At 40.0% G+C, this 12984-nt stretch overlaps 1 protein-coding gene across 1 annotated transcript in view; it reads left to right on the top strand.

Annotated features, from left to right (window-relative positions):
- Window positions 1-12984, top strand: part of BANK1 (B cell scaffold protein with ankyrin repeats 1) — a 159486-nt gene that overhangs the window by 129335 nt on the left and 17167 nt on the right. The window contains 3 exon segments of the mRNA XM_075709458.1: window positions 4288-4384; window positions 5977-6282; window positions 9521-9793. Of these exon segments, the coding sequence (XP_075565573.1) occupies window positions 4288-4384; window positions 5977-6282; window positions 9521-9793 (676 nt within the window).

Genomic DNA, 12984 nt, shown 5'->3' with positions numbered 1-12984 from the left:
GAAGTATGTCCTGGTAGGCCTGGCAGAGTCTCACTTATATGTAGGGAACAAAATAGTCTTAAGTTCCAGTGTTTAATGGAAAGATTCACTGCAGAGCCCCACAGAATATACATTTCATTTAGTGTTGTAAGTGGTTGTGCAATAGTGTGCCTTGTTCAGATTTAAGGAGTTTGCCAAGGCGGCACATGAGCTATTAGGTACAATGACACTGAACACTGGACAGCACAGAGCTATGACTTGAGAAGACAAAGTCTGCAAGAAATGGGAGGATAATCAACAGAAGGGATGACAGATTTGTCAACACAGAGGCACAAAACTGTTGAGTCCATGTCAGCATTTTAATGCTGTACTTGATATTTAAGCCTAAACAAGCAAATCTTTGTTAGTCCATACAACCACTGAAATCTTCCAGTGCACTTCTATGAGCTACCCTGTATCATGTCAGGCAGCTAACTTCCATGGAATAATAATTCTTTTTTAATTCACCCCTAACTAAAGAGAATGTCTTGTGAAAAGGTTCAATGAGGGTTTTACAAGCAATGGTAAGGACTTTCTCCTGCAGTTTCCCTAATTGCTGCAATCCAGAAAAACTGAGGATGTAGGAGAAAGCATGAATTCCCAAATTACAACACAGATATGGAAGCCTCTGTTACATATATTTAATTTTTTTTAAGAAATACCAGTACAGTAAGATGAAATAGAGATGTGAGTCTGAATTTAGACTCACAAGGGATGTAATTATTCAGTGTAAAAAAGAGAGAGAGATGTATACAGTTGAATTTCCAGGGCCAATTTTCTGGAAGAAAAGGACAACTAATAAGGAGGCAATTGGAAAATAATGGAATCAAGCACATAAGAATCACATGAATTAATGAATTATTACCCTAAGCATTGTCCCAGGCCCAATTTAAGCATGAAGATCTGATTTTGAAAGCTGTTGAGCAATGTACCATAAGGAGTTCTGTGTTACTTTGTTTCTAGGAATATAAGGTATGGATATCTTTTTTATATATGTATATACATTTATCTCTTATACATAAAAGCTAATATGAGCTGTAATTGATATATTTACTTGTGAGTTACTGTTTATAAATGAAGTGCTGATGTCCAGGTGCTTCTCTTGCCATAACTTGATACAATATCACTGTTGGGTTAGATTCCTCTGAATTCTTTAATGTTTCACTCCTCACTGTACAAGAAGGTAAAATGCACCAAATTTCAATGTTGTGGGCCCTTGCCAGGGGGGAGGATTCCCTCTCAGTACATATATTCACTGGAGAGAAATATTTTTTCAGAGGTAAGAAAATCCTTTGTATAAGAAGGAGGAAATCTTTAGAAAACATGCCTTTTCAGAAGAGCATTGCAAAAAATGCTGACAAGATGGTTATAATAATTTTGCTAATGGCATTCCTGAGTAAATAACTGAGGTAAATCAATTCAGGCTTTGTAAAAGAGGGACAGCTTTGAAGCTATTCAGAAACTTGGCCTTCTTGAAAGTCTTTAGTTTGACATGAAGCTTAGTCAAGACAGTTATAATACACAACTGAAAGAAAATTAAGTATCTACCTTTTGATGTTGAGAGGTGTTGAAACATCATCAGTCTCTCAGAGGACTTTTCAATTCATTCCAACATTCCTGTTGCATCTTGAAGTAAGGAAATTTTATTGCTAACTTGCGAACTAGAGTTTCAAACCTTCAGAGCCCTTTTCAGGAGTCTTGTGAGCAGTTCTGTGCTGACAACAACTGCTTTATACCTTTTTTTAGTACTGGTTTCCAGTAAAACTAGTGTCTTCCTTTGGAAGGTAGCTTGACATCCATAAGAAATCTCAGTGTAAATCAAAGAGCCATTTTCAGCCAAACAGACTCAAAAGACTTTAAAGTTCAGGTCTGTGTGCATACTGTACACCACACCCTAAATTCTACTGTAGAAACATGATGCTGGCTGTGTTATTACATTCAAATTACATGACCCAGCCCATATAAGAACTCCAAACCTACAAGATATGGGCATTCATTCAGGGCGTTGTGGCAAGATTTGCAAGCTGAGCCATGGCATTTTTGTGATTTAGCTACGTTGCTTTGCATTCTTAAATAAGGACACTCTCCACTGCCTTTGGAGACGCTGCACCATTTTCAGGCACACAGTGTCATCATGCCCAGTGTCACAGGAGGCTTTTATCAATATGCATTATACAGAATCTTTTTCTAGTGTAAACATATTTAGTTAAAGACTGTTTCCATCCATTCAGCTTTTCTGTGTCTCCCAGGTCCAGGAGACTTTTAAGAAGTGTAGTCAGGGGCTGAAGTTCTGAATTGCATCCTGAATTCCCTAAGATTCAGCATTATCCGTGGAGCCACTGATAGCAGGCGGGCTGACCTTCAATCTTCTGAAATATTGAGGTTTCAAAGATGCATGTTAATCATATCTGTTCTGTTGTTTTCCTGTGAGTCACCAGGTTTCCTTCAGCTGAGAAATTTCTATGCCAAAGAAGAAAATCAGAAAATGCCATTTGTTTCCTCCACTTACCCTTTTGACCTCATTCTACCAACTATATATCCATGTGTACTTCACGTTTGCAAAGATAAAAGTGCACACCTTGAAAGAATTTCTCTGGTGTGGTACTCCACTGTAATAGCAGGAGAGCTTAATACATCTAGAGCTCTGCTTGCTTGATTTCTTCTGCACACATCCTCAGTTCACAGGAGAAATACAGGACTTATCAGAAGACCTTTTGCCCCCCTGCCCCCCTGTACAGTTACATTTAGCACATGCAGGCCTAAGTCTTTTGAAAATAAATATTCTGAAAAGCTCTAACTTCAGGGCTTTTAAGAAGTATCCTGTTTCTGTGAAGTATAGAGGAACCAGATAAGTGATGGGGATGTTCAAGCAAAACAGAGGATTCTCTCACTGATGCGCACATTATATGGGCATAGAAGACGGAGATTAATACTTCATTGTTGGAGGCAGGTATAGCTTCGTGGAGATCCAGGCGTGTTCTTAAAGCAGCAAAGCAAAGCGGGCCAGGGAGGCACCTGATGCATGGGCTGATGGCTGCACTGTCTTAAGACTGGTATTCGTGAGATGGCTGTGTACAAGAGCAGCAGGGAAGAAGACATTCTCAGTTCCCCAGAAAAACCCGCTATTTCTCCAAATTTTTTTCCCCTTTCACATAGTGAGAACTCTGTCCCTGAGACAGTGGCTGTGGATGCCAGGAGGCAGCAGGATACTAGGAACAAACTTCTTGAGCGTCTGGCACGAGCTCGTGGGAATTGGTTTCTGCACCATGCAGAAGGGTATAACCGCTCATCTGTTCTTCCTCTTGACTTCACTGTCCACTAATCTGCTTGTGATTAATCTTGCAGACTGGGTGATATACAGACCATGCTGTTTCCCTACCTGCTTTGGGGTTGGTGTATTCAAACCCCCATAGTTAACATTTTGTGATTCAAAGTTCCTGAATAATTATTGAGGGCTCCGTTGTGCCTATGCAGGATAGTTTCATATTACACTTACATGGGAATCAAGGTCCTGCTGGGTCCCTTGGAAAAAAACCTGTCACCTTTTGAAATTCCAGTTGTTTCTGAAAATCAGCAATTAACAAGTGTGTGTTGTGTATTTTAAGACAACAGAACTGTCTGTAGTCGTGTTACAAGTTTGCTCTTGGTGGCTATGGGTGAGCAGAAGTTTGTACTTCTTGAAGAAATACGTTGATAACATTTTAGAGAACCGATTGTTCTGACCCTCCTGAGGGTAATTTTGAGTAGGGCTGTGTGAACGTAACAGCTTTTTAGAGGAACAAGAAACAACGCCGCTAACACGCTTTGCAGTCCCATTTCTGGTTTTTCAGTGCACATGCGGCTTTTGGTACCAACTACTAGGATATGGGAACTGTTTGTAATGAGCTCTCCAGAGATTTCTTGCACTCTGTGCACCCTTGAGCTATTCAGTAATGTCCTACAGACTTTCTGTTTTTCTGTTACTGATCTTTCTCATTACCTATGAGTGCTTCACAGTTGGGAACAGAGTTGGGAACTGTCTGGACAGCCCAACACAGTGCTCAGGAAAGTTCAATTAGCTTCAATTCTTGCTGTGCAAACTTGGATATCGCTTCATGGCAGAACCTTGTGTTCTTCATATGTACCCAGATATATGCATTCCTTTTGCCTGTAGTATGTATATCACTACATAGTTGCAAATGCGCGATGTTGAATATTATATCGATAGCAGAGTGCGAAGGTAGGAGATGATATCACAAACAAATGTTCTTCCTTTATTTTTCTTTCTAGATTAATACAGCAGATAATTTCACCAATTGCAAGGAGGAAGCAGAAGACGATGACACTTACGTGCTTATGTTAGGCTCAGAAACTCAACCAGCCGTGAGTAAGTCATGTTGTTAGCTTTATCAGGAACAAAGCATGTGCTGTATTAAGTGACTGGGATTATGGACAAACAGAGGGGGCAAATTATTTTAATCTTACAATTTCCACACATTACTGCAACATCTAGGGAGGGCAAATGTCCTAGGAGAAGGGGGAAGGCAGGTGAGGGATTCAGTCGTGATAACAAAGTCATCGCTCAGTAAGACAGACCTCAGTGCAACCACCCCTCCTGATAAAGTCTGGAAATCTGTTTAAATTTAATTAAATTATTTAATTAATTTAAATAAAATCTCTACTCTGAATCTAGAAAATAGCTGAATTCTCCAAGTTCTCAGGGAACAGCCTTCATGTAAGGGGAGGCACTGCCTACAGGTGCGGCCAACTCCTGTATGGAAGCACAGATAGTAGACATTTTGCAGCTTGATGTTCATACATCTAAGCACAGATTGATGACAAGCTTGTTGGTAATCTGTGTGGTCATATGCATTCCCCTTGAAAACACCAAAGTTGCTTGTTTGCATTTACTGATGGCATATATTTTGCATAAGTTTTACAGTATTGTGGATCTATAAAACTAAACTTCATCCTGTTTCTGTCTTATCTGTTTGTTCACAATTTTATCTTTTCAACTGTCTCATATTCTGTATGAAAAAGATGTTTCTTATTTGCTTATTTCCTAAGTTTAAACCAGTTGCTTTAGTACATCTAGGTAGATGATAGATGCTGTGAAAATGTGAGCTAGAAACCTGGTTAGCCCTGGTACATTTTTATGGTCTCTGTCATGCTGTATATGGGAACACATCAGGGTGGACACACGGAAGAACACGGATTGTAACAGCTGGCCATGTTAGCCAGCTAAATGCCCTAACCTCCCATTTGAATCAGTGGTGAAAGAAAGGCATCACCAAAGGATAACTCAGAATGGAAACCTACCTCAAGGGCTTGGTATTACCCGCTATGCATTGACTGTAAGTCCGCTGACGGACTTGTATAGTTTACTCTGTTATGTTGCTGAGGTTGACTACCCAAATCTGGATGCTGTACATAGTGATTAAAATGTAGGCTTTCACATCCCTCCACAATGTTCTTGTTCTGTGGTCCGTGGGCCACTAAAGACAGAAGAGCTCCATTTCCACAGGAGTACAGCTATGTCTCCCAGGGGCAATGTTTATTTCATTTTAGAGAGATTTACATAAGCACCCAAACCCCATTGTATAAAACCAAGTTACACAGCTGTGTGAGCTATGGCTTCATTTTACTTAGTGTTGCACTGTGCTGCATTGAAAGTCAAGTAATACAAATTATGGAGGCAAGGTAGAGCATGTGTAATTTCATTCTGACAGCAACTCTAGAAAAGTTTAACATTGCGTGCACGAAGATGGTGTGTATCAGAGTAGCAAGATACAATAAAAACTTCCACTGTTGATTTGGTAAATATTTAAAAAGCTGTTCACTGACAGTATGTATTTGACAGCTTTCCTACTGTATCAGTTCATAAAAGTTTTATTAGCCATTGCGTTGCTTCTGTGGGAATCCTTGAAACTGGAAGTGTTTCCAGATGGCAAATTTTAAATGAAATAATGCATTCTTTAGCATTAAAAGCCAAGGAGAACCCAGGAGATCAATGTGGAATTGAATCAAGATGCCAGCAAGAAGCTGAGGTGGATGAGGAAAAGAAAGATGATGTAGAAGACAGCAGAGAGGAGACAGAATATGAAGATCAAGAAGAGGAAAATTCATACAGCTTTCACAACAGTCCTGACAATTTGTATGCCAGCATACCTGATGATCTCAAAGAGAACAGAAGAGAGCACTTTTTCTGTAAGAGGCCACCTCCTCCTCCCCCTCGAAATCTGCCTGGCATCCTAAGACAAGATGGTCTGCAAAATTTATCACAAGGTAGGATCCTGGGAGGAAAATAACCCCAGATACAAACATGTGCAAGTGCAGACTAGGTGCTGCTGTAGAGATTATGTATGATCAGTTCTTCTAACAGCAGTAGCTAGGCAGTATGGCCCTAATTCTGCAAAGCAAGCCTGTGCGTGTGAACTTTGCTGCGTCAAGATGTTTGTGACCAGGTATGTCAGCTAATACTGTGGTATGGGCTGCTGGGTTCACGTTTCAGGTTTTCCTCACTCTGCCCATCTCAGAGAGCTGCCATGATGCATTGGATTTACAAGAGGGGCTTGAAAGAAAAGATTGAGCTTGTATTTCTGTCAAGCTGACTTAAGTATTTACCATTTAAAAATATTACATACCATCTTAATTTAATATAGCTTGGAATTTCACAGGTAGAATTAATAGAAAGTGACTGTACAGAGAGAAGTAACATAGTATTTTATTGTATTTTAGCCAACGTTGTGGTTAGAAATGAAAAGCTATATTATGTTGCAGGTTGAAAAGAGAGGGAGAAATTGTGACCTTTAATGAAATGCTTTGCCTTTTTTTTAATACTTCTGCCCCAGAGTAAAAATCTAAAATTTAGTGTTGTAGTTTGATTCAAGTGATGAGAAGCCCAAAATACTATTTGCATCTGTTTCAGAAGGGATGATTATAATTTTTTCTCATTGGGAAAAATAAGTATGCAAAAGAATTCAAGCTTAAATACTAGTCTTAAATAGTCACATGGAATGGGGGTGGAACTTCTTATTTGTCATGGACACTACTGATAAGCATGCACACAAATTGCTTCTCAGTTTTTCCACTGCTTATTACTGTTAACTCTGTTTTTAAATGTGGCATAACCTATTAGAGTCTTAAGTTACCATCACCAAACACTCTGAAGTTCACATAAGTAGATAGAAATAGCTTTCTAGCCTTATAGCCTGCTACAGGTATGTTTTCATCCTGTTTTCTGCGGTGAAAGAAAAGGCTGGCTATATGCAGGAAGTCATAGGTGGATTCTAAGAGAAAGGGTGGCAGAATAAAAATTAATGTTAAAGATGTGTTTTGCTTCCCACGAAGTTTGCTTCAACCGCAGCAATATGTGTACATAAATGAGGGGTCAGGTTTGGCATACAGGATTTGTTAGCATATGTTTGATATAAATGTCTGTCTTGGAATAGCTCTTGTGTAGCTGTACCATCCAGTAGTAAGGTGGCCCTCTCTGCCAAATGCCGGTTGTCTGTATGTGGGTACCAGCAGAAAAAGTTTCTCCGCTGCTTAGTGTCCTGTGCTGAATCCTGTGCTGGTAAGGCAGAGTTCGTCTGAAAAAGCTCCTGTGTGAACAGTTCATTTAAAACATGCTGTGAATTTTCCTGAAGTGTTAGCCCTGGTTTCGTCACTGGGGAATGGGGTATCAGAATTCCTCTACATGAGGATGATGCTTGCTTTCAAAGAGGACCTCTAATGAGTCATTGCTACGTATTTTTAGGCAGCCACTTGCTTTAGGTATTGCTGTGGAATACCTAAAAGGCAAGTCCCCTCTTCTTGAAGTCTTTGTTTTGGCAGTGGCATGAGAGTGCCCCCTGTGGGAGTTAAAATAAAGAATATCCTACACAGAAAGAAACAGAACTTTTGTAGTGACATGGAAACAAAATATTTTTTTATCTTAAATATGGCAGGTGTATTAATCCCATTTTTATTTTAAAGCATTTTTACATCTTAGCCAGAATACATGTTGATAGTACGTACTAATAAGACATCCTATTTATAAATATATCCCACTTCCAAAGACTGATTAGCTCCTCTAAGCCCATTATCTGATAAAACAATTCTTTAAATAGCAGCCAAAGGATTGAGAACACCAGTAGTGACCACAGCCTAGTTTATCAGATACACGCGTACAGGCAGTAGGTTACAACATGAGGAAAACATGACTCAGTACAAGAATTCCAGCCAGGTCTACTGTTTTTGCGGGAAAGATGGGTAATCAGTACAAGGAAGTTATAAACACTTACGAGAACACCAGCCTCGATAACAGCTTCTATCTCTTAGCAGTTTATGGGATTTTTAAAGACAAATCAAAACAAACCCAAGTATTGGGAAACTCATCAATTCCTTTTAATGCTGTAAAATGTAGAAGCTAAAGGAAAGCAAGTTCTGAGTAGCTGTGCTATGAAATCTATGAAGCGGGTCCAGAGGAGGGCCACCAAAATGATCCGAGGGCTGGAGCACCTCTCCTATGAGGCCAGGCTGAGAGAGTTGGGGTTGTTCAGCCTGGAGAAGAGAAGGCTGCGGGGAGACCTTATTGCGACCTTCCAGTACTTAAAGGGGGCCTATAGGAAGGATGGGGACAATCTTTTTGGCAAGGCCTGTTGTGACAGGACAAGGAATAATGGATTTAAACTAAAGAATAATAGATTTAGACTGGGTATAAGGAAGAAATTTTTTACAGTGAGGGTGGTGAAGCACTGGAACAGGTTGCCTGGAGAGGTGGTGGAGGCCCCATCCCTGGCAACATTCAAGGCCAGGTTGGACGGGGCTCTGAGCAACCTGATCTGGTTAAAGCTGTCCCTGCTCGCTGCAGGGGGGTTGGGCTAGATGACCTCTAAAGGTCCTTTCCAACCCAAAACATTCTATGATTCTAAGTACAGAGAGTCAGGGAATTTATTGGGGTGGAGGGTTTGGATAGTCTTAGCATAGATTATAAGAGGTCATAAATTTCATCTACACTGTAAGGGGCTCTTTAAATTTTTTTCACCTTGTCCTACAATACATCTTAGTAAAGCCCTCAAAACCAAGTGGGATGTTGAAGATGTAGGAAAGACAAAACCCAACATTTTCTAAAATAAGTTTCAATTGTTAAGTCATTGTTGCAACAGCTAACAAGTAGCCTGACTTCCCAAAATGCTAAGGGCCACAGGTACCACTTACTCGGCTTCACCATTAAAGAACATGTTTGTGTGACTCTTATGGGAGAAACTGGGGCACTTAGTATTTCTTTTAAATAAGCCCATTTATTTTGGGGCTAATAGCTAAGCATCTATTTTTGATAATCTGATGTGAAATCATGAGGAGACCCTGAAGTTGGAATTATTCTTTTGGGACATCCTCTCTACTGAGTTAGATGATCAGAAGCCTCTGAAAATCAGAGCACTTTAGAAGTGAAATAGGTCTCTGAGTTACTTTAGGAGACTCTAAGTCCTAATCTCCTTTCTTTATCCTATATATGGAACACAATTCCTCGCTTTTTCAGAGAGGAATTTTGTGGAGGACAGAAGTGAAAGAGAACGAGGTAATGGACTCATAACAGCACGCTACAGAGAAGACCGAGATACATGTGAGGGAGACGACAAGGAGGAGCACCCCTACACTTTTGCAGAACTGGATGAATCTGTGTATGATTTCATTCTGGCTGAGGAGAAAAGGAAAGAACGCAGCTCTTCTATCATGAACAGGCCACCAGCCCCTGCCCCTCGTCCCATATGTTTGCCGGTCAGAGAGGAGAACACTCTCTATATAGCACAAGGTTAGTGCTGCTGCTTTATAATTATTTGCTGGTAGAATATAGACGTGTCTCTTCTATTTGGTGAATAATATTTTTTAAGAGAGTAAGATCCTTGTTCAGTTACTTTCGAACCAACAAATTGGTTGACGTAGTCAACCTATTCTCACCTTTCAAATGAGCCGAGAACATCTCTGACTAATGTTAATTTTCAGTTTGCATCTCAGCGTCACTTTTTTGGTTTAATTTTACAAAAGCTATGACAATATGATGGAAAATTAAGAATCACTGGGCTAGCTGTGAGTGTGTGTGTTTTAATGGTACGATACAGAATGTGCTATTTGAATCACCTTTCCTTTCAGTTTATTTATCAAAATGTTTTTACTTCATTCCAAGAGATTCTAGCCATAATTTATTTCTTCTGATGAGAACAGCGGGGAGAAATTCCTGTGTGAGAACTCCTCTTTCAAATATCCTTTCTCCAATCCCAGATGCTAGAAATGGCCACCTCAGGAAGGATTATGTCCTTTTACCACTTCTGTGAAAACTGGGGGACCTTTTTGAGCTTATTCGTGGAAATGTAGGGCCGGAAGAGATTTCAGGTATCTTGTAGTCCAATTCAGACTGAAGCCAGATTTCAAAATAACAAAAGGAATTTCTGTGAACCTACTGCAGAGGTGTCCATGTAAACCCCAAAATCCATACTGCCTGCATTTCCAGCTTCCTTTACAAAAACCTGCCAATGTATAAGAATATGCATAAGAATAAATGGTTGAAAACCAGGCTGAGAAAGGACACCAGTAAATGGCTTACTCCATCCAGCATGTGTTTTAACAGGATTAATACCACCCAAATCATCCTACCAAATACAGAGAAGCACCTCCTTTTTCATGCCTATTTCAGTCAGTGATTTATTTCATTCTTCCTAGCTAGCTCCCTGCCTCCAGGCTGTATAACTCCAGGTGAGGGCCAGAATGCGTGGGCTAATGCGTTCATCATTTAGTTGCTCTTTCTTCAGCATATTCAGGAGGTGTAAGGATGAATCATTACAGTAGTTAAAGTGTAATCCAAAAACGGATGTGTATAGGGGGCCTGTTACAACTACAGAAGTCCTGAAATGGCTGCTTTTACTGAGATTGCTAGAGCAGTGTCTCAAATCTTGGTCCTCCGTCATCATAGACAGGCCAGTGACTTGAAAACCCTTACTGTGAAGATGCATTATTTGGGATATTGCTTTTACGGTCTTTTTTTGCACTAGAGTGTTTCTGCTTTGTCCACCCTAACTGTTCACTAAGGAAGAGACTATCAGAGGAACTACTCTGATATGACTGTCGTTCTTTTACACCATATATAAATATATATACATAGATACACACACCCCCAAGGTTTTCAGCTTTGCTTTTAGAAGCAGGTAGTGGTAGACAAATTCGTTTCCTGTTGTTCTGTGAAATCAGCCTCTGGCTCAAGTTCATTTACTTATACAATAAATGAGAAAAGTGGAAGCGCTTCAAGAAAGCTTCAGTTGACCACTCAGGGCTCTGTTGCGCTTGGCCATCCTGCTAGTTCCAGATCTGGAGATTCTCACTCTCCTGTTTTGTGCAGGGATCCCTGAGATAGATAATGAAATTTTAGACAGAAATGATATCTCTCCAGCTGAAAGATTTTTCTTGCTACTTGGATTGGTAATTTTTGTCCTTCCCACAGTGGTTAAAAAATTCTTCATCCAGTCCAGCAATATCCCAGTTTCCGGTTTATTATATTAAAACTGCTTATAATCGGAAAAAAAAGATTGTTTCGGCTGTAAGAACCAGAAAATTTCATTCCAGTCCATCATTAAAATCTGCATGTGTTTGCAGCCATTGCTTTATAATTTAATCTAATCAGTGTAAAATAAAATTACTCTGGCTAGTCCATATACACATTTTTCATCCCTCAAATAAATTGATGGTAGTTTCGGGGTTTGTTTTCATATGCTATGTTAAAAAGAGCATTGCAGAAGTTGCAAAGTCAAATAATCAAAAGTTAAAATTGAGGTAGTTTTGCTGGTTTACTTCTTTCTCCCTGCCACAAACATTACAATACAGTCCTTAAGTATATAGTCATGTGCTGCTATTTATCACAGATATTTTGTTTCATCTAGCGTTTAAAGTGGGTGAGCGCAAGATGCAAAACTCTTCAGTGTTTTTCATTCCCATTTTTGTTTAAAATATAATTCATGCCTGCCCTAGGTCCAATGTGTTGTTTCAGAGCCTCCTGTGATAAACCCTTTGATTTGTTCTGTATACATTGAGGTTTTGGATGCCCAATATGAAGTAGCTAAGATGCCATTCTTGAGATTAGCAGCATTATCAAATACTTCACTCATTCAAAGCAGACATCCCATTGATTTGAGTGGCCACTACGAGTGCTCAGAACTTCGAATTAAATCATTAGTGTGTCTAGTCAGCACCCTAACGTCAGGGATTCACGAGCCCGATTGTTGGCTTAAATGCCTTATCTGGGGTTCCGCTGGGGCTTTGTTGGAGAGAGAAGCCCTGTTCAGGAGAGCAACTTGTACTTACTTAACTGAGGCATCCTTCCTTCCTCTGTATTCTGTCTCCATTCACTAAATACCTCTTAACTTCTAAAACAAATTAAATACTATTTTTGTAAGAAACACGTTGTCTTCACTGCACAGTTCTGGTTGATCTTCAGAACTTTTCCCTTCTGGTTTTCAGTAAGACACAGGTCCTATGGGAAAAATGGGATTAGAGAATGGAGCATGATGGACAGAGGGAGGGCTGTGTTAAGGCTACACAGTCACCCACAACTGGATCCTCATGTACTTTGGGAGTTCATGGGAAGAACAAGCTTCATGCTCCAAGAATTGCAGGGGCTGTTGTGGCAGTGCCATGCAGAAGTGCAAGAGGAGGATTTCTTTCTGCCCTTTGTGTACCCACAGAGGTGATGGAAAATTACGGGCTCGCTTATTGGAAAAAAAAATGTAAGCCTTGCCTAGCAAAAAGGCCTTTTCTCTTGGATTGCGTGCTGGTGCCTCCTTTTTAATTATTTTTTATATCCATCAGGACAAATCAAGTGGCTGAATTCCCATGAGGGCTTTCACCACACATTGAAGTCCATGAAGTTACAAAAGAATGTCTTCTGTAAGCAAAAGTGGTGGTGTTTCCGTGAGAATAGCAACAAAGAAAGTGAGCAAATATCCCTCTTTGTGCTAA

This window comes from Pelecanus crispus, chromosome 4 (assembly GCF_030463565.1).
Source record: "Pelecanus crispus isolate bPelCri1 chromosome 4, bPelCri1.pri, whole genome shotgun sequence".
In the NCBI taxonomy this organism is placed as follows: Eukaryota; Metazoa; Chordata; class Aves; order Pelecaniformes; family Pelecanidae; genus Pelecanus; species Pelecanus crispus.
This window is presented reverse-complemented; position numbering and strand designations above follow the sequence as displayed.